The sequence below is a fragment of the Malaya genurostris genome, chromosome 2, assembly GCF_030247185.1.
Source record: "Malaya genurostris strain Urasoe2022 chromosome 2, Malgen_1.1, whole genome shotgun sequence".
Classification (NCBI taxonomy): Eukaryota; Metazoa; Arthropoda; class Insecta; order Diptera; family Culicidae; genus Malaya; species Malaya genurostris.
This window is the reverse complement of record NC_080571.1, coordinates 217337630-217364427: the sequence shown is the minus strand read 5'-3', so window position 1 is coordinate 217364427 and position 26798 is coordinate 217337630. Positions and strand designations below refer to the sequence as shown.

The 26798-nt window shown below is 34.7% G+C and overlaps 1 protein-coding gene across 1 annotated transcript in view; it reads right to left on the bottom strand.

Annotated features, from left to right (window-relative positions):
* The window catches only part of LOC131427565 (putative mediator of RNA polymerase II transcription subunit 26), a 167291-nt gene extending 142595 nt beyond the window's left edge, over positions 1-24696 (bottom strand). The window contains exon 1 of the mRNA XM_058590877.1: positions 24182-24696. Within this exon, the coding sequence (XP_058446860.1) occupies positions 24182-24265 (84 nt within the window). The 5' untranslated portion in view covers positions 24266-24696. The remainder of the gene's footprint in view (positions 1-24181) is intronic.
* Between the last annotated feature and the right edge of the window lie 2102 nt (positions 24697-26798).

The window sequence follows — 26798 nt, the reverse complement described above, 5'->3', positions numbered from 1 at the left end:
TTCAGTGTAATTTCTATTACAATTTTAATTTTGGCATCTGAGCTGTTAGCGGAATGTATTCAATAGTTTTGCATTCTTTAATTTTCTTTCAGTTCATATTCTAGTCTGAATATATTGTCTTCTTGAGTCAGTTTCTAGTCCGAATATTGTTCAGTGTAATTTCTATTACAATTTTAATTTTGCCATCTGAGCTGTTAGCGGAATGTATTCAATAGTTTTGCATTCTTTAATTTTCTCTTAGTTCATATTCTAGTCTGAATATATTGTCTTCTTGAGTCAGTTTCTAGTCCGAATATTGTTCAGTGTAATTTCTATTACAATTTTAATTTTGGCATCTGAGCTGTTAGCGGAATGTATTCAATAGTTTTGCATTCTTTAATTTTCTTTCAGTTCATATTCTAGTCTGAATATATTGTCTTCTTGAGTCAGTTTCTAGTCCGAATATTGTTCAGTGTAATTTCTATTACAATTTTAATTTTGCCATCTGAGCTGTTAGCGGAATGTATTCAATAGTTTTGCATTCTTTAATTTTCTCTTAGTTCATATTCTAGTTTGAATATATTGTCTTCTTGAGTCAGTTTCTAGTCCGAATACTGTTCAGTGTAATTTCTATTACAATTTTAATTTTGGCATCTGAGCTGTTAGCGGAATATACTCATTAGTTTTGCATTCTTCAATTTTTTTAGTGCATTTTAATACCAAGATGTTCATATTCTAGTCTGAATATATTGAGTATTCTTCTTGAGTCAGTTTCTAGTCCGAATACTGGTCAGTGTAATTTCTATTACAATTTTAATTTTGGCATCTGAGCTGTTAGCGGAATGTATTCAATAGTTTTGCATTCTTTAATTTTCTTTCAGTTCATATTCTAGTCTGAATATATTGTCTTCTTGAGTCAGTTTCTAGTCCGAATATTGTTGAGTCAGTTTCTAGTCCGAATACTGTTCAGTGTAATTTCTATTACAATTTTAATTTTGGCATCTAAGCTGTTAGCGGAATATACTCAATAGTTTTGCATTCTTAAATTTTTTTAGTGCATTTTAATACCAAGATGTTCATTTTCTAGTCTGAATATATTGAGTATTCTTCTTGAGTCAGTTTCTAGTCCGAATACTGTTCAGTGTAATTTCTATTACAATTTTAATTTTGGCATCTGAGCTGTTAGCGGAATATATTCAATAGTTTTGCATTCTTTAATTTTCTTTCAGTTCATATTCTAGTCTGAATATATTGTCTTCTTGAGTCAGTTTCTAGTCCGAATATTGTTCAGTGTAATTTCTGTTACAATTTTAATTTTGGCTCTATTTTAGTGGAATATATTCAATAGTTGCATTATATATGTACCATTTAATTCCACTGTTTCACTGTCACGTTATTAAACTTTCACAAAGTCAGTTCTAGTCCGAATACTGTTCAGTGTAATTTCTATTACAATTTTAATTTTGGTACTATTTTTAGTGGAATATATTCAATAGTTGCATTATATATGTACCATTTAATTCCACTATTTCACTGTCACGTTATTAAACTTTCACAAAGTCATTACACTTCAATGAAGCCTGCCTGGAATCATATTTTTGTGACACGTTTTTAGTGGTTCGAGAACACGTATAACATAGGTAGTAACATTTGTACCTGTATGTAATTTAATTTGCGATATAAAAGATCTGTGGACTCAACGAACAATCATTCTTTAGTTTTCTTTCAGTGCATTTTAATACCAAGATGTTCATATCCTAGTCTGAATATATTGAGTATTCTTCTTGAGTCAGTTTCTAGTCCGAATACTGTTCAGTGTAATTTCTATTACAATTTTAATTTTGGCATCTGAGCTGTTAGTGGAATGTTTTCAATAGTTTTGCATTATTTAATTTTCTTTCAGTTCATATTCTAGTCTGAATATATTGTCTTCCTGAGTCAGTTTCTAGTCCGAATACTGTTCAGTGTAATTTCTATTACAATTTTAATTTTGGCATCTGAGCTGTTAGCGGAATGTATTCAATAGTTTTGCATTCTTTAATTTTCTTTCAGTTCATATTCTAGTCTGAATATATTGTCTTCTTGAGTCAGTTTCTAGTCCGAATATTGTTCAGTGTAATTTCTATTACAATTTTAATTTTGCCATCTGAGCTGTTAGCGGAATGTATTCAATAGTTTTGCATTCTTTAATTTTCTTTCAGTTCATATTTTAGTCTGAATATATTGTCTTCTTGAGTCAGTTTCTAGTCAGAATATTGTTCAGTGTAATTTCTATTACAATTTTAATTTTGCCATCTGAGCTGTTAGCGGAATGTATTCAATAGTTTTGCATTCTTTAATTTTCTCTTAGTTCATATTCTAGTCTGAATATATTGTCTTCTTGAGTCAGTTTCTAGTCCGAATATTGTTCAGTGTAATTTCTATTACAATTTTAATTTTGGCATCTGAGCTGTTAGCGGAATGTATTCAATAGTTTTGCATTCTTTAATTTTCTTTCAGTTCATATTCTAGTCTGAATATATTGTCTTCTTGAGTCAGTTTCTAGTCCGAATATTGTTCAGTGTAATTTCTATTACAATTTTAATTTTGCCATCTGAGCTGTTAGCGGAATGTATTCAATAGTTTTGCATTCTTTAATTTTCTCTTAGTTCATATTCTAGTCTGAATATATTGTCTTCTTGAGTCAGTTTCTAGTCCGAATATTGTTCAGTGTAATTTCTATTACAATTTTAATTTTGGCATCTGAGCTGTTAGCGGAATGTATTCAATAGTTTTGCATTCTTTAATTTTCTTTCAGTTCATATTTTAGTCTGAATATATTGTCTTCTTGAGTCAGTTTCTAGTCCGAATATTGTTCAGTGTAATTTCTATTACAATTTTAATTTTGCCATCTGAGCTGTTAGCGGAATGTATTCAATAGTTTTGCATTCTTTAATTTTCTCTTAGTTCATATTCTAGTCTGAATATATTGTCTTCTTGAGTCAGTTTCTAGTCCGAATATTGTTCAGTGTAATTTCTATTACAATTTTAATTTTGGCATCTGAGCTGTTAGCGGAATGTATTCAATAGTTTTGCATTCTTTAATTTTCTTTCAGTTCATATTCTAGTCTGAATATATTGTCTTCTTGAGTCAGTTTCTAGTCCGAATATTGTTCAGTGTAATTTCTATTACAATTTTAATTTTGCCATCTGAGCTGTTAGCGGAATGTATTCAATAGTTTTGCATTCTTTAATTTTCTCTTAGTTCATATTCTAGTCTGAATATATTGTCTTCTTGAGTCAGTTTCTAGTCCGAATATTGTTCAGTGTAATTTCTATTACAATTTTAATTTTGGCATCTGAGCTGTTAGCGGAATGTATTCAATAGTTTTGCATTCTTTAATTTTCTTTCAGTTCATATTTTAGTCTGAATATATTGTCTTCTTGAGTCAGTTTCTAGTCCGAATATTGTTCAGTGTAATTTCTATTACAATTTTAATTTTGCCATCTGAGCTGTTAGCGGAATGTATTCAATAGTTTTGCATTCTTTAATTTTCTCTTAGTTCATATTCTAGTCTGAATATATTGTCTTCTTGAGTCAGTTTCTAGTCCGAATATTGTTCAGTGTAATTTCTATTACAATTTTAATTTTGGCATCTGAGCTGTTAGCGGAATGTATTCAATAGTTTTGCATTCTTTAATTTTCTTTCAGTTCATATTCTAGTCTGAATATATTGTCTTCTTGAGTCAGTTTCTAGTCCGAATATTGTTCAGTGTAATTTCTATTACAATTTTAATTTTGCCATCTGAGCTGTTAGCGGAATGTATTCAATAGTTTTGCATTCTTTAATTTTCTCTTAGTTCATATTCTAGTCTGAATATATTGTCTTCTTGAGTCAGTTTCTAGTCCGAATATTGTTCAGTGTAATTTCTATTACAATTTTAATTTTGGCATCTGAGCTGTTAGCGGAATGTATTCAATAGTTTTGCATTCTTTAATTTTCTTTCAGTTCATATTCTAGTCTGAATATATTGTCTTCCTGAGTCAGTTTCTAGTCCGAATACTGTTCAGTGTAATTTCTATTACAATTTTAATTTTGGCATCTGAGCTGTTAGCGGAATGTATTCAATAGTTTTGCATTCTTTAATTTTCTTTCAGTTCATATTCTAGTCTGAATATATTGTCTTCTTGAGTCAGTTTCTAGTCCGAATATTGTTCAGTGTAATTTCTATTACAATTTTAATTTTGCCATCTGAGCTGTTAGCGGAATGTATTCAATAGTTTTGCATTCTTTAATTTTCTCTTAGTTCATATTCTAGTCTGAATATATTGTCTTCTTGAGTCAGTTTCTAGTCCGAATATTGTTCAGTGTAATTTCTATTACAATTTTAATTTTGGCATCTGAGCTGTTAGCGGAATGTATTCAATAGTTTTGCATTCTTTAATTTTCTTTCAGTTCATATTCTAGTCTGAATATATTGTCTTCTTGAGTCAGTTTCTAGTCCGAATATTGTTCAGTGTAATTTCTATTACAATTTTAATTTTGCCATCTGAGCTGTTAGCGGAATGTATTCAATAGTTTTGCATTCTTTAATTTTCTCTTAGTTCATATTCTAGTCTGAATATATTGTCTTCTTGAGTCAGTTTCTAGTCCGAATACTGTTCAGTGTAATTTCTATTACAATTTTAATTTTGGCATCTGAGCTGTTAGCGGAATGTATTCAATAGTTTTGCATTCTTTAATTTTCTTTCAGTTCATATTCTAGTCTGAATATATTGTCTTCTTGAGTCAGTTTCTAGTCCGAATATTGTTGAGTCAGTTTCTAGTCCGAATACTGTTCAGTGTAATTTCTATTACAATTTTAATTTTGGCATCTAAGCTGTTAGCGGAATATACTCAATAGTTTTGCATTCTTAAATTTTTTTAGTGCATTTTAATACCAAGATGTTCATATTCTAGTCTGAATATATTGAGTATTCTTCTTGAGTCAGTTTCTAGTCAGAATACTGTTCAGTGTAATTTCTATTACAATTTTAATTTTGGCATCTAAGCTGTTAGCGGAATATACTCAATAGTTTTGCATTCTTCAATTTTTTAAAGTGCATTTTAATACCAAGATGTTCATATTCTAGTCAGTATTGAGTATTCTTCTTGAGTCAGTTTCTAGTCCGAATACTGTTCAGTGTAATTTCTATTACAATTTTAATTTTGGCATCTGAGCTGTTAGCGGAATATACTCAATAGTTTTGCATTCTTCAATTTTTTTAGTGCATTTTAATACCAAGATGTTCATATTCTAGTCTGAATATATTGAGTATTCTTCTTGAGTCAGTTTCTAGTCCGAATATTGTTCAGTGTAATTTCTATTACAATTTTAATTTTGGCATCTGAGCTGTTAGCGGAATATACTCAATAGTTTTGCATTCTTTAATTTTCTTTCAGTTCATATTCTAGTCTGAATATGTTGTCTTCTTGAGTCAGTTTCTAGTCCGAATATTGTTCAGTGTAATTTCTATTACAATTTTAATTTTGGCACTATTTTTAGCGGAATATATTCAATGTTGCACTATTTATGTACCATTTAATTCCACTATTTCACTGTCATCATATTTGAAATATTTTTCAACAGCATGAATCATTAATGAAACATTCTCATGGATTGTGCAAACACATATGTTATGTGAACCAGAACTTCCATGCAACTTGCAATGTTTTGGTCTTAATGCTGCAATTATACTAAATCCAATATTTCGATCTGGAAATTCCTCCTTATAACCCAAATAAATTTCTTTCAATGCTGAATAAAGCAATCGTTTTTGTTTGCGTTCACACGTACCATTCATTTTGACTGTGACGCAATCTCTTGATCCCGGCATTACTCTACTGACGTCAACGCTGTTGAAATATTGAAGCACATCGTTTTCTATCGTTTTGTTCATGCTGCGTCCCGTTTGTTTCTTGGATTTTTTTCGTCCGTGAATTCTCTTGCCTCCGAATTGGGTGGCTATTTCCTCCTTTGACCACGAGTTTGGTAAGACTGACAACAAACGACTTTTTCATTCCTAGTGCAATCAGGCTTAGCAAATTGCTCTATCATTTTAGTAATCACTTCATCCAACTCTGCTGCTTTCGTTTTGAATTTCTGGATCTTCTTCATCCGCCGGCAACCCGAATATTTGTGTCCTCTTGAATACTCCGCCGCGACTGTGTAATTTCTATTACAATTTTAATTGTGTTGGCAGAGTTCCTTATTTTGTTTTTACATCGAAAGTTGCCATTAGTTTTGCAGCTTCACTGGATTCATACATTATTGTTTTTAATGGTTCGCGAACACGGTTACATTTGTACCTGTATGTAGTTTAATTTGCAATATAAAAGATCAGTGGACTCGAAGAACAACCACTCTTTAGTTTTCTTATAAGTACATCTTAATACCACATGTTCATATTCTAGTCTGAATATATTGAGCATTCTCCTTGAGTCCGCTTCTAGTCCGAATACTGTTCAGTGTAATTTCTGTTACAATTTTAATTTTAGGATTTTAGAAGAATTTTCTGCCATGTCGTTACAATCAGATTCAGGAAAAATATCGTAAATATTTTTTTATTTTTACATTCAGATTCTGTAAGATCGTCAATGTTGTTAGAAAAAATTGGAATAACGGATTGCGATCAGTGTAATGTATGATATTAAACATTGCGCTTGTAAAATTCACCCCTGAATTTGGAGTAATTAATAGCCGAGTTAGGTTAATATGATATTTGTGTTTTGCAAAGTGAGCCGATATAAAATCAATCCTAAAGTGGACCAAAATACCTCTGTTACCCTACCTTGCAATTCCGGAACTGAAAGTCCGATCCAAATGAAATTCAGGAACTTTGTATATGTCCATAAAAATTTTCATTCGAATCTAAGTATGTGAAAAGTGGGTTAGCCAACCCTGAGAAAATTGAGTGACATTATTTGACACATACACACACAGACATTTTGTGATCTCGTCGATATACTATATGGCACTTGGTTGTTTTCGCTCAACGGCCAGCATGGAAAATTCAATTAGATTTTTCTTGTTTTAACCACCAGAACAAAAAAAAAGTTTTGAAAAAAGTAGCAATAGATTATTTATACAAAATTTTATCCAATCGAATTCCGAAAAACAACTAATATTTTAGTTGTATTGCGATCGTTGGTGGTTCCGTGTGCAAATCAATAATTTAGCTGCAAATGTGTTCGAGCCTAGCGTTTGGCATCAAACACAGAGAAATAAGGCTTTTCGTTGGCATGTTGCAAAATGCCAAACGACGAGCAATGAAAGCTTTGGTTGAAGTAGCGAAGAAAAAAACCATCCCATTGGGGTAGCTTCGGTACGGGGGAGTTGATTCGTTCCGAAGATGCATCCGGACCGTAGCGAGCGTGTTCATTGTATCCCCACCGTTCATCAGCGTTGAAGAAGCGTTGTTTAGCTAAACGAAAATTGCGGTTAGCCGACAACTGAGTGCAAGTGAAATAAAATTTTCCGCTGAACGGGTCCTAACTAACTGCATGGGAAAAGTGGCATCTCGTAGGTGCAGTCGAGCGGAACGGTAGATAGAAATTACTCGCCTGGTTGATGTATGTACTCAGATTCACTGATTGAATCATGCTTCGATGGAGAGGAGAGGGGTGGAACTTGACCTTCTATGTTTGCAGAAATGTTCGTTGAATTACTGGATAGCTGCTATCACGCAAGTAGCCGGAGTATTTTTTTCCTGCGGGTGGCATTCAGATTCGAAAGGTATATTAATAACCTATTTGAATCCACCAAGTGATGCAACCATGCCTTTCCCATATTACTCATATTTTCATAAATATTACTACGGGATTCTTAAAAAAATCGTGAATAATAAAATATAATGTTCATTTGGGTATGAAATAGTACAACTTTCTCAATTTGTAATCAGTGTTTTCGTTATTCGCATCGTCGTGCTTAAGTTTTTTTTTGAATAATACTTCTAATTAAAAAATCTGAGTGTTTATGTTATTTATATTTGAGTTTTTATGTTATTTGCATCGTCACTGACTTTATGAAATTTTTAACAGTGTTGGAACCGAAAGTCGGATCCGGATGGAATTTAAACCTGATTAAAATTCTGTGTGATAAGTTTGAGAATGAATTTGTGACAATCGGCCTCACCATCTCTGAGAAATTTAGGAGAGTTCCAATTACTATTTCCGGTACTTCCGGAACCGGAAAATGCGGACCGGTGAAATGAGAATATTTGTTCACCTGCCAACAAGAACTAGAGAAATTAAGGAATAATTTTCAAGGGAATTTCATGTTTTCGAAAAAAAAAATCCTATTAAATAATTTTTTTTCACTGGTCACTTTGTAGTTCTGAACCGGAAGTTGTAGTAGGATAAAATTCAAGAGGTTAAGCTATTTCCGTTGAAAGTCGGTTCCGTTAACTCTAAGAAAAGTTAGTGCACTGTTATTCCGGAACCGGCTGTCGGATCCGGATAAAATCCAAGAACTGTGCATGGGACCACGAGACATGGAAGCATTTGAATCTAGGTTTGTGAAAAACGGTCGAAAGTTAAAAGCGGCAAAAGATCTTGGTAATTAACAACAAAGATGTTGAAGATATGAGGAAAGGGGGGAGCAAAAACTTTGGTGACTTCACAAAGATCGAGTTCATTTCGCAGAATATGGTGGTCAGCCGGGGGATGAAGAGTGTCGAGCGGATGCTTAGGACGAATCTAAGGGTGATTTTTATTTGAATGAAAAATCGACGGAGAATTGGAGCAGACTTTCTAAGAAAGCAATTAAACTTTTAGATTGATGGTTTTTGAGTACATAACAGATCGGCTGAAAAGTTCGTATCGTTTCTATGAGAGGGCGCCACTAGAATTAAATCCATACCATTTTCAGTTAGTACCAACCTTCAAAACATACGTGTATAAATTTGACAGCTGTCTGATTATTAGTTTGTGAGATATTGCATTTTGAGTGTAGCTACTTTTGTTATTGTGAAAAAAAAGAAAAAAAAAAGGAATTTCGTGTGTTGATGAAACACTACTTTTTGATGAAAAAAAGTGCCGCCGATACCAAAAAATGGCTTGATGAGTGTTATCCAGACTCTGCACCGTACGAAGCAACAATTCGTAAGTGGTTTGCAAAATTTCGTACTGGTCATATGAGCACCGAAGACGATGAACGCAGTGGACGTCCAAAACAGGCTGTGAACCGATGAAAACGTGAAAAAAATCCACAAAATGATTTTCAATGACCGTAAAGTGAAGTTGATCGAGATAGCTGACACCCTAAAGATATCAAAGGAACGTGTTGGACATATTATTCACGCATATTTGGATATGAGAAAGCTTTGTGCAAAATGGGTGCCGCGTGAGCTCACAATCGATCAAAAACAACAACGAAAACCCATGCTGAAATTGAACGAATTGGGCTTCGAATTGCTCCCTCATCCACCGTATTCTCCAGATTTGGCCCCAGTGACTTTTTCCTGTTCTCAGACCTCAAGAGAATGCTCGCTGGTAAAAAATTTAGAAGCAATGAAGAGGTAATCGCTGAAACTGAGGCCTATTTTGAGGCAAAGGACAAATCGTACTACAAAAATGGTATCGAAAAGTTGGAAGATCGCTATAATCACTGTATCGCCTCTAATGGCAATTATGTTGAATAATAAAAACGAATTTTGGCAAAAAAATGTGTGTTTCTATTAAACGATACGAACTTTTCAGCCGAACTGTTATAACCAGTGTTGGTGATTGCCGAAAAATTGACAGAAGCTGCTATAGTGCTATCTATATTGTATACAACTCGAGTCTCTCAATGCATGAACCGCGAGAGAATTTTTCTACATTTCTTCGCTCCACTTCATACTCTGAGTATTTCATGAGTTATGAGCTCAAGACTAACAAAGCACAGATCAAGTATGCGATTGTTTACTATCATATTGGTCGTTAAACTGTATGACTCTATCGTTAAATTTAAAGATTTTTGGATACATTAACTTAACAAAATAAATCACATGTTAAATTTATTATGAAGAATAAAAAAACAATTTCTAATGTTTGAATTTCTGGTCCCCTTGAAAAAGTCCGGGTCCGGTGCACAGTGTTTCTTAATAAATTTTGTCTTTGAATTTAATTTGATTAGAAGAACCACAACATAGATGTGAACGATAAGCGTACATTTGAAATAAATGTTCAATGATAAATTAGAAATTTAGAACAAAGTATAGACAGCATTTGAAGATTTACAAAGCAAAAACAGTGCCCAATCGCTACGACAAGCAAATTACTATTATAAAATCACGACAAAACGTATGCCGTAGGGTAAATCCGGGTGAGATGCCACGTCATGTATTTCATCACGCAAGAGAAAGCATATGTAATAGCTGCTCTTTTCTGTCAGTCGAAAATATATTATTATTAACTCTACACTCTCAATCATGTTTCGGAGATCATTGATTTTTTTTGCGATTCATGAATTATTTTGTGGAAGAGACCATTAAGTATGGATATTTATTTTTTGTTTGCTCAAGAGCACTTCCATATAAAATCGCAATCCGACAAATGTCATGTGAGTCATATTGCTTTCAACGAATTCTATAGAGCGTCTCGCCAAAGAACACTTACCAGCTGGCATGCTTTTATTTATTTATTTATTTATTTATTTGGAGCAGGGAAAAGCCCGGTGGAGATGAAATTTATCAATCTCTCACTCCAACAGGCATAAAACCTCCTCATCATTTGTATCAACAGATTACAATGATCCAACAGATACATTTAGGCCTAACACTACAATTAAAACTAACAGTTAAAACTAAGTTTATAACACTATAACTAGTTGATGACACCAAGTATAGCAGTATTAGTACTCTTACTTAGAAGGTGAGAGAGAGGAGAAAAGTGGTTGGGTAAATTGAAAACAAGGGTTGGTGGAGGGGATGCTAAACGAGCGAAAACGAATGACGGGGTTGAAATCAGCATGTAGATCTAATTAGTGAGAGACGGAATGGGGGTTGAATGAAAATAAAATGTTAACGGTTCCAGACAAATCCTAATCTGACAGGTGACAATCATCTTATCTTATCTTGGGCTATCACTAACCTAATCAAAAACTTCAACGCTAATGTAGTCATGTATGTTTAAACGGTATTCGAATAGTAAAACTAATAAAGTTAGCTGGAAAAGAACCCAATAAATAGGTTTTTGACAGTATTTCGAGGTAAATGAAGATCGAACTCGTTAGAACAACTGTTGAATAAGCGACACATACTGGAGACTGGTTCATTGAAACCGTAGTTAGTTTTAGCGCGTGGAATTCGGAGAATAGGAGATGCTTCTTGGGATAAAGATGACCTGGGTCGGTGGATGCACTGAATTATTCCTAAAATATCGATATGATCTAGGGAGCTGGATGTGAGTAGGGACTTCATTCGTGTAATGTCCAGGCTCATGTCCAATCACTAAACGTTAAATGCACATCTCCTTCGAATTGGACTATCCGAAACTAATCATTGTGCTTTGTGTGAAAGTTGTTGATATTGATCATGTCGTTTGGTAATTTGGTAAAGCACTCTGCACCGTGCTGTTGTTTAAATTGTATCAACACCGAATCGATAGCTTTAGTCAGTTAGAAGAGATACACCGAAACCTCCATTTACGAACAAAACGGGGGTTCGTAAATGGAGGTAGTTCGTAAAAAAAGTTATTTGGGATTTGGTTCGTGAAAAAAGTTTACGTTATTTGGAATTTACTTCGTAAAAAAAAGTTTTGTGTAATGAATGTGGAAACCCCCAATCACATGACCATTTTCGGAACGGATGTGATAAGTGGGTGCAAGAAAATGATGTTTGGGGTCGGTTCAAAATCCAAGATGGCGACTTCCGGTTTATCGATATTCCTTAAACATCCTTACAATGCACAGTGGTTCAAAAGTGTAATCTCACGCTCTTAATTGATAACTCATAGAAATGTGGTTTTTGAGGTACAGTATCTTCAGCAAAGCTGCTCAGAATGATAGACACCAGCTTTTGGCAAATTTTATTTATGTGATTAATCCCCCTAAAAGTGAGATAGAAAAATTATTTTTGCTCATGGCCAACATAGGGGCTAAGTTACTTCAGCAAAGTTGTGCAGAAAGTTATTTCAAACAAATTTTCTGAAGGTACTATTCCCGTAACTTGAGTGTAATTCATGATATAGTGTATTTTCTGAAAAGGGTGTCCAAAAACCAGTTTTTGTACGCAAACACATATATTTTATATGAGTTTTTCATGTTATATAAAGTTTTTCATCATTAAAAACCACAAAACTTTCTCATACATACTATGCTGCTATCATTTCAGGTTAATGAAATAGAGCCATTTTTCATGATTTTTTTTAACAAAATTCCAACTTGTCTATCATCAAAAGGCGCAGAAAGAATTGATGAATAGAGGATATTTATCCGCAGAGCTTTTCTAAAAAAAAACTTACCAAAAATTGACATAACGTAATTTATTGCCTTTTTTCAAAGTCGTGACTTCTTATCTAACATTTAGAAAACGTCGGACAGCTATTTTAAAAAAAACGTCTGTAATTATTACTTAACTTTTCTATATGTAGACTTCGATGTCCATAAAAATCATTTATTGTGAGAGTTACCATGGTAACGAATATATACTGAAATCTGATCTGACATACAATGAACCTTATCATTGTAAATGTCAAGGACAATGATATTTGCAAAGAACATATCTCGCCTGCAGACGATCGCAGACGAGTAATTCAACCACGGTATGAAAGCTCTTTTGACGTAGTTCAATGTGTGAGTAATCTCATCTGCACCTTTCTGATCCTTTTGATGATAGACAAGTTGGAATTTTGTTAAAAAAATCATGAAAAATGGCTCTATTTCATTAACTTGAAATGATAGCAGTATAGTATGTATGAGAAAGTTGTGTGGTTTTTAATGATGAAAAACTTTATAAAACATGAAAAACTCATATAAATTGAAAATATATGTGTTTTCGTACAAAAACTGGTTTTAGGACACCCTTTTCAGAAAATACATTATATCATAAATTACACTCAAGTTACGGGAATAGTACCTTCAGAAAATTTGTTTGAAATAACTTTCTGCACAACTTTGCCGAAGTAACTTAGCCCCTATGTTGGCCCTGAGCAAAAATAATTTTTTAACTCACTTTTAAGGGGATTAATCACATAAATAAAATTTGCCAAAAGCTGGTGTCTATCATTCTGAGCAACTTTGCTGAAGATACTGTACCTCAAAAACCACGTTTCTATGAGTTATCAATTAAGAGCGTGAAATTGCACTTTTGAACCACTGTTCTATGTGGGTATTTTCGGAACGGGACTGATGAGTAGTTGGCGGAAAACGATGTTTGAAGTGGTTTGGAAATCCAAGATGGCGACTTCCGGTTTATCAATATTCCTTAAAAACCCTTACAATGTGGGTATTTTCGGAACGCGATTGATGAGTAGATGACGGAAAACGATGTTTGAAGCGGTTTGGAAATCCAAGATGGCGATTTCCGGTTTATCAATATTTCTTAAAAACCCTTATAATGTGGGTATTTTCGGAACAGGATTGATGAGTAGATGACGGAAAACGATGTTTGAAGTAGTTTTGAATACAAGATGGCGACTTCCGGTTTGTCGATACTCCTTAAAAACCTTTACAATGTAGGTATTTTCGAACCGGAATTAATGAGTAGTTGACGGAAAGCGATGTCTGAAGTAGTTCGGCAAGATGGCGACTTCCGGTACAATGTGGGTATTTTCGGAACGGAATTCATGAGTAGTTAACGGAAAACGATGTTTGAAGTGGTTTGGAAATTCAAGATGGCGACTTCCGGTTTATCAATATTCCTAAAAACCCTTACAATGTGGGTATTTTCGAACCGGAATTGATGAGTAGATGACGGAAAATGATGTTTGAAGTGGTTAGTTACGGTTTTAAATTTCGACATTCTAAAAATTAATATTGAGTCGAAAAGGTTCCATTATCAGGAAGAAGAGATTGCCATACTGAAGTGGTGTACATTGTTTCATCCGATTCGGAGAAAGTCGATCCTGCCAGTTTATCTGCTATTTATTTTTGGAATTGCTCATAAATATTAGAAATTCAGTTGTCTAACTGACTCTTACCACACGAGTCAAACGATATCCCTTTTTCTCAATGGCTTACAAAATGTTAAATCATATTCCGACGGGCCAGTTGACATGAGATTTTGACAAGTTTAAATAAAAACAAATGTGTCGTGATGAGAGTAACAGTACTTTTTTCGATTTTATCACGTACACTAAAACAACTGAAATTATAAGTGTAACACTGAAAATAAAAAAAATGAGAAAACAGTCATTGATTTGAAACCAAATTAGAATGTTTATGGTTGCTTCTAAATTTTAGATTGAGACTTCCAGTTGTTCAATAAAATATTGAAAGCATACAATATAACTATAACAATATAAAATTATTATAGCTGTTCAGACGTCTACTTGTTATGGTCATTTTGAAAATATAGTATAATATTCAAACAATAATGATTAGCAGGAAACACCTTTGTCAGAAGTATAACTTTTTTTTAAACGATATATAATCATATCGTAATGATCGTCAACGAATACCGATATAATTGAACTCACGCTTTTAAATATAATTTTCCGGTATATACTCATCAAACCCGTCCCGAAAATACCCATATTGTAAATGTTTTTAAGCAATATCAAAGAACCGGAAGATGCCATCTTGGATTTCCGAACTACTTCAAACATCGTTTCCCGTCATCTACTCATCAATCCCTTTCCGAAAATACCCACATTGTAAAGGTTTTGAACGAATATCGACAAACCGGAAGTCGCCATCTTGGATTTTCGAACCACTTCAAACATCGTTTTCCGTCATCTACTCATCAATCCCGTTCCGAAAATACCCACAAATACCCACATTGTAAAGGCTTTTAACGAATATCGACAAACCGGAAGTCACCATCTTGGATTTCCGAACCACTTCAAACATCGTTTTCCGTCATCTACTCATCAATCCCGTTCCGAAAATACCCACATTGTAAGGGTTTTTAAGGAATATCGTCAAACCGGAAGTCGCCATCTTGGATTTCCGAATCACCTCAAACATCGTTTTTCGTCATCTACTCATCAATCCCGTTCCGAAAATACCCACATTGTAAAGGTTTTCAAGGAATATCGATAAACCGGAAATCGCCATCTTGGATTTCCGAACCACCTCAAACATCGTTTTCCGTCATCTACTCATCAATCTCGTTCCGAAACTACCCATATTGTAGTAATTGTTTTCATTGGATGCAAAAACCTCTTTTTCGAAGTTGGTTCGTAAAAAAAGTTTACGTTATTTTGGATTTGGTTCGTAAAAAGAGTTACGTAAAAAGAGGTAACGTAAAAAAAGTGTTCGTAAACGGGGTTTGGGTGTAGTAGTTTTAACCACGTGGTCGTTCAATTTACATTTCAAAAGGGCTTACCACCCAGGTAACTTTACCATCATATTCTGTCTTGATATTTCTGTGCTGTCATAGTGAAATTGAAATTTTTTTTCTTTTTCTTGTGTTTGGTTTCTATTTTCTTATTCAGTCTTTGTTATGATTTATGATATTTTGACGCTTATTTCAAACTAAATAATGTTAATTTCTACCATTGAGATGCTTGGTTTTAATAACAAAATTTGTTATTTGTTTGCAAATCACTTCTACTCGTGCATTCTCTACCCTCATAGGATGGTTGAAATCGCTTATAGCTGTTTGTGTTTAAATTGATTTTTTTTTAATTTTTATTAAATTATTGGATCATGATTTGTGATAACAATAGAGTTTGGTAAAGTTTCGCGCATTATTTACAAATTTCAATTTTATATTTACGACGATTTATAATAATTTTTCAGCAAGCTTGAGTATTTTCGTGTTTCCGAAGATTTTCAGTTTATGTTAAATATCCACCAACTATTCAGCATGAAGTTGGCATGAGTTTCAACGCTAACATTGATATTCAAAGATTCATTGATTCACTTTTATAACCTGTTCGGTAGTAACAGCTTTTCAATTGCTACTGGAATTTCAAATGACACACAGTTATTGGAAATGACCAATTTCTCTTTAGACTAGATGCTGGCAACACGGACGCTATGTGATAATAAAATGCACAGCCGCCGAGAAGCGACGACAAACAAAATAAGCATCTCCGGCAGCATACCAAACAAGCAACAGGCGAAAACATTTCTTCTTTCTTTTGACCTTTAAGGTCTTCTCGTGTCTTATAGTTTTCACTTTTGATGATCGTGTGATTGCTGGTGTTTTTTCGAAGGTTTTATTTTTTTGCATTTTCTCCATCTCCAACTCGTTCTTCCCAGGCTAGCCGGTGTCGTTCGGATGCAGTGAGCTGTAGGTTGGATGTTTTTCCGAGTCGTTGAGTCCCGTTGTTGCTTCCGTCGTCGAGTCAGTTGAGGAGGTATCATCTTCTTTTTCTTCTTCTCCTTCGACTCACCGACCGTAATGGTACGGGATATCGTTTTCATTTTCGTAAACGCCGTCACGACAATCCGCTTGCTGTCCTCCCAGTTTCCATGCGGTTCGTTCGTGTCGCTCGAAATTGTCAAACATTTTTCATACGGTTGAATTGTAATCGTTTCGCGATGTTGATTTATAACAGAAACGACAATATGACAGTGACGAGAGAAATAAATCTCTAGCCGCGATTGGCTGGGGTGACGCGGTGCCAACGGCATGCCGCGGTGAAAAAGAAGGTGGATGAGGGAATTATCTCACCCACTTTTGCGGCGGGGAAGGCCGTCACCAAAGTTACGTAAGCAGAAAAGAGAAATTTACAAGAGGACGTGCACCAGTCGAGGTCGCAGAGTTTGCTTGTGCAGAATAGCGGAGTTGTTCGTGACTCATCCAAATCAAACAAACTCCAGTGGAATGAGGTGAAAAACCCAAATTACTGGCTGCAAGCCTTATAATAAAATGCACCTCGTTTGAAATATCAGATGTTGCGACATGATTGCCTCATCGCATCAAGTCCGATTGCTCAAGTTGCAACGAACTCAGGTGAGCGTGATGGTCCTTTCCAATTCATCTGTCATCATCTACCGTAATGAGTGCATTCGCGATCGGCTTGCATATGATGATGCAGTGATGCATTGAATTAAGCAATTCCAACTAAGTAAACCTTGCGTGCTAGCTTCAGACACATCTCGATGCTTATGCTCGAGTAGAATCGGAAACGACATCCACACTCACCTGATGCGCATGTATTCGTAGGCTCGATGGAATTGCTTCCTGCCATGTAACATGATGTGTGGAATAATCAAAATCAATCTCGTTATCACGAGATGTTGCTATTTTTCATCTCCAGTCAAACTTTACTTATTAGATCATCACATGAACTGCTCATAAAGATTGTTAATTTTCTTGAACACAAATTAAAAAAAAAACTAGGTAAGTGGCAACATTAATAAATTACACATTCGAAATGGAAGGTAAGATACAACAAAAAATTAAGTGTTGAAACAGTTTCCTTTCCCTCGTTTGTAGCCACTTAATCTTAGTTTACCAGCCTTGGATCTGTAATTGAATTGAATCAGCCGAGTGGGCCGTAAAGATACTCGAACCGCATTCACTGACTAAATTGAAAAAAGGTGCATTAAAGAGAAACAATCTTTCTTTTGCAGTACCCTTCGAATTTGTCAACCAAGTAGAATGATTAGTAATTGAATCAATGTTCAAAACGTTTGTTACAGCAGTGCTCATCTATTGAAATCTCAAATAGTGAAGATCAACTGCATATTGACTAGATTGGCTAAAATGAAACTAAGCATTGTCACGGATTTCATCACCATCAGGCTCATCCCATCGAAAGCATCGCATTTTTATCCCGCGACATGCATCTCATCTCTCACGATTGCCATGAACGACAACAAAATGCTACTGCACTTCACAGCAATCGATGACAGAGAAAAAAAAATATTAACATTTAAGAGGTAGAAAAAAATAAGCTGGCAGCACACTCCTCCCTTCATCCATGATCATCCATGGTTCGATCATCGACGATCGGTTCGACGTGCATCTCGTTGGAAAGTGCTTATACACCGCCGCAAGTACATTACTTATTTCGATTACTTTCGATTTCGATGCTTGTCCGCCTCCAAGGTCGGATGGAATGCGAAAGCAATCGGAAAACCTCCGGCTCCGGCGAGGAGTATCTTGAGTATCAATACGGCGTGGTGGCCATGGTCAAGCGCTGACAATGGGACGGAAAGCAAAACAAAAGAGCTCGGAGATTTTTAACAAACTAGTTCAAACTAAGAAGGCTTTTCGTTCAATATAAACAGTAGGGATTTGTTTAGAATTCTGATGTTTATATTTTTTGTAATTTCATGTTAAAACTCTCTGTTGAATTCGTGATTAACTCCCAAGACTCAGAATATCATGATTGAACAAAATTTCAGCTTGGGGTGGGAATTCATGGTTTTGATTGTAGCTTGTACTTCTCTGCCACATCTGCGAATTGCGCACCTAACGAAGTATTTTTTCTTATAACAGTATAACAGTATAACAGTATAATATCTCAAACCTGGTAGATGCTTGAAATCTTCTGGTATAAATCCAGGTGAGACGGTACACCTTTTATAAAATCGATATTTCTTCAAAACTATCACTGAATCAGAACTAAACTTATTGTTATTAAAAGCGAAAAAATCCTACTACTAGTTCTTGATATTTATATTTACCTAAATAAAAAGGGCAAATCCGGGTGAGATGCCTCACCTCAGGGTAAGACGTCGATCAATATTTTTATACAAAAAATTATTATTTTTTGTTGTGTTTCAACTAAGAACAAACATAATCATTAAGAACAATTCCACCGCAAATGGTAGATTTTTTTGATATATTATTTTAGTATTTATTGATTTGACTTAAATTTTGAATAATCGTTATTTATGGCCCAACGAAGCAATTTTCATCATCAGTTTGCATTTTAACTCTACCCTTATTACTTTTCGAAAGGGACTAAGCAGAAATCCCTTGAAAATTTTCAATAATATATATCCCAGAAACGTTGAATACTTTGCTTTAGGTAATTATGAGGATCATTTAAAAAAAATTGTGCTGTTAACCAATTTTTTGGTAATTTTTACCTTTATTTTATAAATATAAAAAAATAGGCATAGAATTTGCTCAAACTTTGGAAAAATTTTCCGAGGCCCGGAGGGCCGAATGTCATATACCAATCGATTCAGCTCGACGAACTGAGCAAATGTCCGTGTGTGTATGTGTGTGTGTCTGTATGTGTGTTGTCAACTAAGAGGTCGAGATCTCAGAGATGGCTAGACCGATTTTGATCAAACTAGTCGCAAATGAAAGGTCTCCCCGTTACCCTGAACGCTATTGAATGGTTTTGAGATCGGATGTTTACTTTTTGAGTTATTCGAAGTTTTATGTCAAAATTTGACAGTATCTGTCACAATTGACCTTGAAAACCGAATATATTTTCTGACTTCAGATTTCGCACTGTAATACCTATCATACAAGCCATAGATTGTTAAAATCCGTCCATTTTTAACGGAGATATAGATGTTTTTGTGTTTTGTTTTCCCCTATTCCAGCAGTAGAAGTTTTGTGCGCTGTCTGGCAAAGAAATACTTGGGAGTAACATAAACGATTTTTTATACTGTTACATACATTTGTTTCTAAGTACCCAAAATACTGTGTACAGCATGATATTTCGCCTCGGACCGATTTTAGCACGGTTCGTTTTTGGCAACATATTCGTTCGAATATGACATATGTAAACCAGATGATGGCAGAATTTTCGAGTTGAAAGCAATTCCATAATTAAATTGTTTTAAACTACTTACAGCAATAAATGCTGGAAGAACATAACAGCCATATACCATTCGAATCAGTTCGTCGAGATCAGCAAATGCGTGTGTGACAAATAATTTCACTCAATTTTTTTCGGAGATGACTCAACCGTTTTCTACAAACTCAGATTCATATGAAAAGTCGTATACTCCCAAACAAGGTTCCTGAATTATATTTGGTTCCGACCTTTGGTTCCAGAACTACATGATGATATGTGAAACGAAATTAAAACTGTGTAACTCATTTTTCTCGTAGATGGCTGAACCGATCTAAGATTCAAATGAAATCTAAGAATCATCTAAGATTCAAATGAAAAGTTTTAAGATTCTATAAAACATCTTGTTTTTCAGTCAGATCCAACTTCCGGTTTCGGAGATAAAGAGTGATTAGTATAAAAATGTCTATTTCACATAAATTAATCAGGTTTATCGGGTTTACAGATTTGGATAGTCGATAACCAAATAAACTTATTTCAGTTTTAGTGGTATTCAGTTTTCGATTCGGATTTAATTCGTACTACGATTTCTCACAGATACTTTACACAGATTTATACTGATTTTCAAACATTCTGAAACAAATGTAAACTAAACAGCTACTGAATTTATCTGACTTCGGCTACACCAATTTTCGAATTCCGGTTCCAGTATCGAATTGTTTCTCAAAGCTCAATCGTTTTCTAAAAAAAAGCCAGATCTACGAAGACGAAATTATTTAATATTATCCAATTCTGACTTCCGATTCTGGAATTGCAGAATGATGAATTTTTAAAATTCAAACCGGCCCTGGAAGTACCTTAAATTACCGTAAACGCTAAAGTGGAAATTACTTCGACGTATCATGTAATGTTCAATCGATTTTCACACTTTTTAATTCAAATTCGTTCGATTTGCAGTTTCGATATTACAGAGTAATGAGTGATTAAAATCTCAAATTGCCGCTTAAATCGACGGTCATTAAAATAATGTCACGAGAACGGAAACACCGAAGAATATTTATGCAAAAAACACATGCGGATTAATAAAAAAAGGTATCATCTCACTGCTAGGTAGATTAAGCACGTTTTGCGATGACAATCTAAATTTTTAGTTTCAAATTTTTTATCATTAAATTGACAAAATAAAAGTTTTTTCTTCAGTTCCGCTAAGAATAATGAAATTGGATGAAATGTCAACAAATGTCATAGCTCAATTTTTATGTAGGAATTACAAAAGAATAGGTTTGATAAAAATTCACAGTGAAGGTCAGGAGGTGTACTAAAATGCCATCGGGCGGAGTTTTTAAATACCTTTTATTTCCGCACATGCATAAAAACATTTTAAACTAAATTATAAATAAATATTATAATTACTTAAAGCTTTTTGTATATTTAAGGGCAGAAGATAATTTCGTAACACAAAGCCCACTTGTGACCCGCTCAAAGGAAATGTTTGGTGGATTCGAAGAATTGTGCAATATGCTGGAGGGCTCTCAAAATTCTGGTCAACCGAAACATGAAGTCAGCTTCCGAAATATTGTATTAAAAACAGCACCGGCTGCCTCCATAGATTTCTATTACACAAAACTGGCCTGAACATTTTTTCACTCGTTACTGTATAAAGCATCCAAATTCGAAAAATGCAATTTAATTTAATTTAAATTTATAGAACTTTACGGTAGTTATTTGATAGTTGAATAAAAATTTTATTATCAAACGTTCAGTAGTCAATACAATTACCAAACTGATTACTAAACGATTAGCTGTTGTAAATTCGGCAAAAAATCGCTGAATTTTGCTGTGGTTGTGAATGGTTTAGTACGAATACATCGACAAAACGTAAAGATAATGAAGTTGGTTATGTGTCCTAGTACAAACAAGGTTAATCCCTATATGTTATATCGAAATGTTTTCCTACAATACTTTTAATGCTAAACCTGAGGTAACTGATTTAGAGCAAGTAACTAGTTTTTGTGCTACATGAAATAAATCTGATCAATTTTACACACTACAAGTAGGTTTACAATTTTTTCTACACGAAGATCACAGAATTACGGAAACAAAAGCAAAGCAAAGTCAAGCAAGTCTTGGCATTACATTCCTTTCGTGGAATTTGGCCTTTCTGTTTCAACAGACTTCGCAGCCGATTCTTAGCGTACAGAATCATTGCATGGCTAGTACTATGGATCCTACTGACACTAAGAATCCTTCCAGGTCGGGGCTCGAACATACGAAAGCTGACTTGTAAGACCAGCGTCCTATGCATTGAACCGCTAACCCGGGGCGGAAACAAACGATGTCTTAATGATAACAACCCAATTAGGTGTATCATAGGGCTAAAAAGTCATCACTTTTTACTGAACACCAAATTTAAATTCTAATAATTTAATTTTAACTCATATTACAATTAAAAATAAATTTAAAAAATTGTATTTCCAGTCAGAGACATCAGATGAAAACTTTACGGTTCTACTCCGGGTAGATGCAAATAGCAAAGCAAGATTATAATAATAAGAACTTTTACCGTCATATCTTGTCTTGATGTTTCTGTGCTGTCATAGCTTTACTTTATATTTTCTTGATATTTAATAGAAGAAAATATAAAGTAACTGTGCAATATCTGTCTAGCATCAAAATTAGTTATTAAATCTTATAGAATATCAAACAACTGAAAAATTCTCCCTCTATAAATATTTTATTCTTGCTTTGATATTACAACGACAGAATTTTATATCATGTTGCTATTTTCTCAAGCAGACTTTGTTATGATTTTTGATATTTTCACTGTTATTTCAAAATAAATTATGTTAATTTCTACCATTGAGATGTTTGATTTCGATAATACAAACTTGCTATTGGTTTGTAAATCACTTCTACCCGTGATGTAAGCCATGAAGTGAAGTATGTTTTTGTTTTACTTAGTGGTACAAGCAGCTTAGGAACATCCGAAATTTATCGCTAATCCAGGTATCCAAGGTATCTGCTTGAAGGGATGGATTGGACGTTTAGAAAAAATTTAAGTCAGTTAAGTTTATTTGTTCAGTTATTTGACGAATTACGTTTTGCTTTCTCACATATAGAAAGTTTATGCAAACACTGTGAAAACCGACTTTAGAACCGAGGCCTGGAGTTTCATATACCATTAGTTCGTCGAGTATGCAAAATGTCTGTGTGTGTATGTAACGTTCTTTTTCACTAACTTTTCTCGGAGATGGCTTTACAAACTTAGATTCATATGAAAGGTCTTGTGGTCCTATACAAAATTCCTGAATTTCGTTTTGATCTGACTTCTGGTTTCGGAGTTATGGGGTAAAATGTGCATAGAAATGAAAATATGTTTTCTAGATTTTCTCATAGATGGCGAGACCGATTTTCACAAACTTAGGTTCAAATGAAAGGTCCTGTGGTCCCATACGGAATTCTTAAATTTCATCCGAATCCGACTTCTCGATCCCGAAACATAGGGTAAAGTGTATTGAAATTTTATAGGTTTTATCAGACGGTCATACAAACCGATTTCGGTTATTCTTTCAAGAATCGAAGAAAATTATCTTAAAAAATACCACAGTATTATATATGATAGCATGATTGATATGAGAAAGGCATCATTACACCACTAGGTAAATTAAAACAGGTTTTTATGAATTTAGTCACATGTGAATTTAACTGCAAATCAGGTATCAGAATACTTAGGCCAATATTTATATCTGAAATTCAGTATTTCATCAAACGAAAAAGTTTAATTTGTTGTTGACTAAAAAAAGCACGAAATTTGTCTAAAAAATTGAGATTGAAAATTGTGTATCAACGTGGTTGACATGTTTCAATGTTCGAAAGCGAACTTTATGAAACTATTGCTTTGAAACTTTAAAATGTGTTCAGAATACACTTTTTTACATCTTGAAAACTAAGTTTGGCACCACTTCACCAAAAAACACACAACCGTTATTTAACTATTCAACTTCACGCACCGTTTCCGAAGGCGGATATCGGTTGAACCGCACTGTCGCATATATTTTGTGTAAAAGGTTTTTTTTTGCACTAGCGCCATCTTCGTCGTTACTTCTACCTGCCCATCTCTTCGTTTTTTTCTACCAGCAGGGTTTCATCGGTTCCGTGAATAAATTTCGGTTTCATTTCAACAACTGATTGGTCGCTTGGTTGCTTCTTATCCGGAAGGACCGGTTTTAGACCTAGCGATTGGACAACGCAACACCGAGCTGCCGTGCGGCCGCCGCTGCCACTGCCCCTGTCCGTCCCATCGAACCCAGGCATCATCATTATCGTCTTCGAAAAAGGAGAAAGTACCAATACCACACATCAAGTGGCTGCCCGATACTCACCGGTCTGAAGGGTGGCGGCTGCAGGAATCCTTGCGACAACACACCTGTTATCAGGAAGCACACGAACAGGATCAATCGTCCCATGTTTGGTTGGCACTAGGAAGCACTATTCACTGGATTGAACTGGAAAATTTGATCGCACAGACTGGACACTTGTTTTCCACTGTTAAGGTTTTCTCCTTCGACTTATCGTACAATTCGATTATCACTTTCTCAAAAAAAAAAACTCTTTCGGACAACTCAACATCCAGGATGAATGATATCCATCTGGGAAACACTTTTAGCAAATTTCGTACAAGCGCACTCTAATTATCACTGACATATCCTTTCTTCACGAATTCGTAGCACACTTTATTTTCCCACTGCGCCTATCCAGGCATCATAAATCCAATGAACTTCGGAGCTCAGATACAGTCGAATTGATCCCGAGTTATGCTGTTAGTCGAATATCTCTGCAGGCACGAAATCCTTAGTCCGCCGGAGCTTGAATTGTTCCGTTACCACTCGTTGCAAAGTTCCCACCAGAACTGACGGCTGCGTTCAATAGTGTAATGCTAAAAAGTCTTTCTCTTTTCGATTTTTTTTTGTGATCCAAGAGCAACGGCGACCACGACGACGACGACGACGACGGCAACGACGACGTCGGCAGCATGTTAAAGTTGGAGGTTTTTGCTCAAGTTTGCTATGCTGCTTCTCTCGCATCGAAGTCTATTCGTTTGCTGCAGCTGCAGTGACGCATGCCGGGGATGAGAGTCGCGAACCACTTGCTGCTGGTTGCCTAGTTTGTTTCAGAGGATCTGTTGAAATTTAAAGCTTTGGTTTTGGTATTTCTATTAGGCGCGTTCGGACTTTTGTCGTAGATTTTATTTGATATTTTAATAAAAATAATTAAAAATATCCTTACTGAGCATAGAAACATGAGAGTAGCAACACAACTCCGACAATTAAATCGGCTGCATTGGGTTTTTAATCTCTCGCTCTTCGATCCGCGACTATCTCATGAGTGAGTTCTCCGACGAACGTGAGTCTGCAGAAAAAAAAACACTGAATGTGCATTCGCCGACGATACTACTACTGCACGACAGTCCGTTAGTAAGAGCGTACCTAGGCTTTTAGCTTGATGTTATGCTACACGGTTTTCCGGTAATCTTCGTTTGTGTAATGAAGCATGGGAAAAGTCCAGACGTGCGAAGTAGATACTTTCAATAATGGTATGCCGTAACTCCAGAAGCTGAAACCAAGAATGCTCTCTAAGGTTCAATCGTATACCAGCAAAATAAAGTTAAAAAGATAATTTCGACGTAATTTAGAGACACATTTCACAGATTGATTAAACATAAATATTATTATACAAGCTTTTTAGTGAAAGATTTGGGAATGAAACTGTTTTTTTGTAAATACATTGATATTCAGTTGTTCTAGAGAAATTTCAATTGTGGGGTACAAATAAACCTCACAAAAGCGTTTACGTATGGAACAATACTCGAAAGGGTTTCAGGGTTAATAATGTTGTTTCGTTTTGCTACTGTAACAAGACAACTCGAATCATTTGATCTCCGGGGGTAAATTAGTAAACAGGAAATAAAATTATTACCAGCTTTATTAGGTTTTGGTTTCAATGAAATGACAAGGATTTCTTTTCTTCTAATTCTTGTGTACTGCAAGCTAAACTGTGGAAGATTATCTTAAATATTCAAAATAAAATTCTGCACTAGATTTGAAAGAGAAGGTTTGAAAAACTCTAAGCATTTACAAGGCAAACATTTTGAAATGTATTAAATCTTCACTGGAAATACGCGCAACAATACCTCGAAGGCTTCAAAGCCTATCTAGGGCAGAACGCGGCTAAATTGAACTGCTAAAATATCTTATAAATCAGCAATTATTACAATCCAAAGATTGACTTTGTAAACGCACTTTCATGTGACAGACAGACGTCAGTCAACTGGGTAACGCTGAGTCAATTCAGTTTAGCGTTAATCATTTTGATTACAAAACTTGCACTTTCCTTTTTTTATAAATTTACTAATGTTTTAGGTATATTTGATTTCCAGTGCATTGTAACTACGGTTTGATTTATGTTTTTACAAGTTCATACCGTGTAGAATTTAGTGATTATTGAGAGATTTTTTTTACATGGAAAATGAGATTATTATCTCTTTGGGGCTAAACCGGACACATAATTTTCGAATTGAGATTCTTAACGGTTTCTTGAAACAAGCCTTTCTTTTGATAACTATCGACTATTCCTTGATATAAACTATTCTATTTTGTATCACATATTAACACGTTGCTTAGAATTCAAGCAAAACGTTCATTATATCTACACGCTTCGAAAAAAAACCTGCAATTTTACATTTCATTAGATGCACATGAATAGAGCGCCGCAGTTCACGCAAATTTAAGTGGAGGAACATTTAATATTGTTTCTAAAATTTCATGACATGAAATTCATTGAAATAAAAAAAGAACCCTGATAGCGACCGCCGAGACTTGAACCGAGCATCATTGGATCGCATAGTACGTCTGTTAATCGACTGAGCCACAGAAGCACACATCTGATTGACTGGTAAAATGTGCATTTAAATTCACACGGTCGCACCAGCTAGCAGAAAAC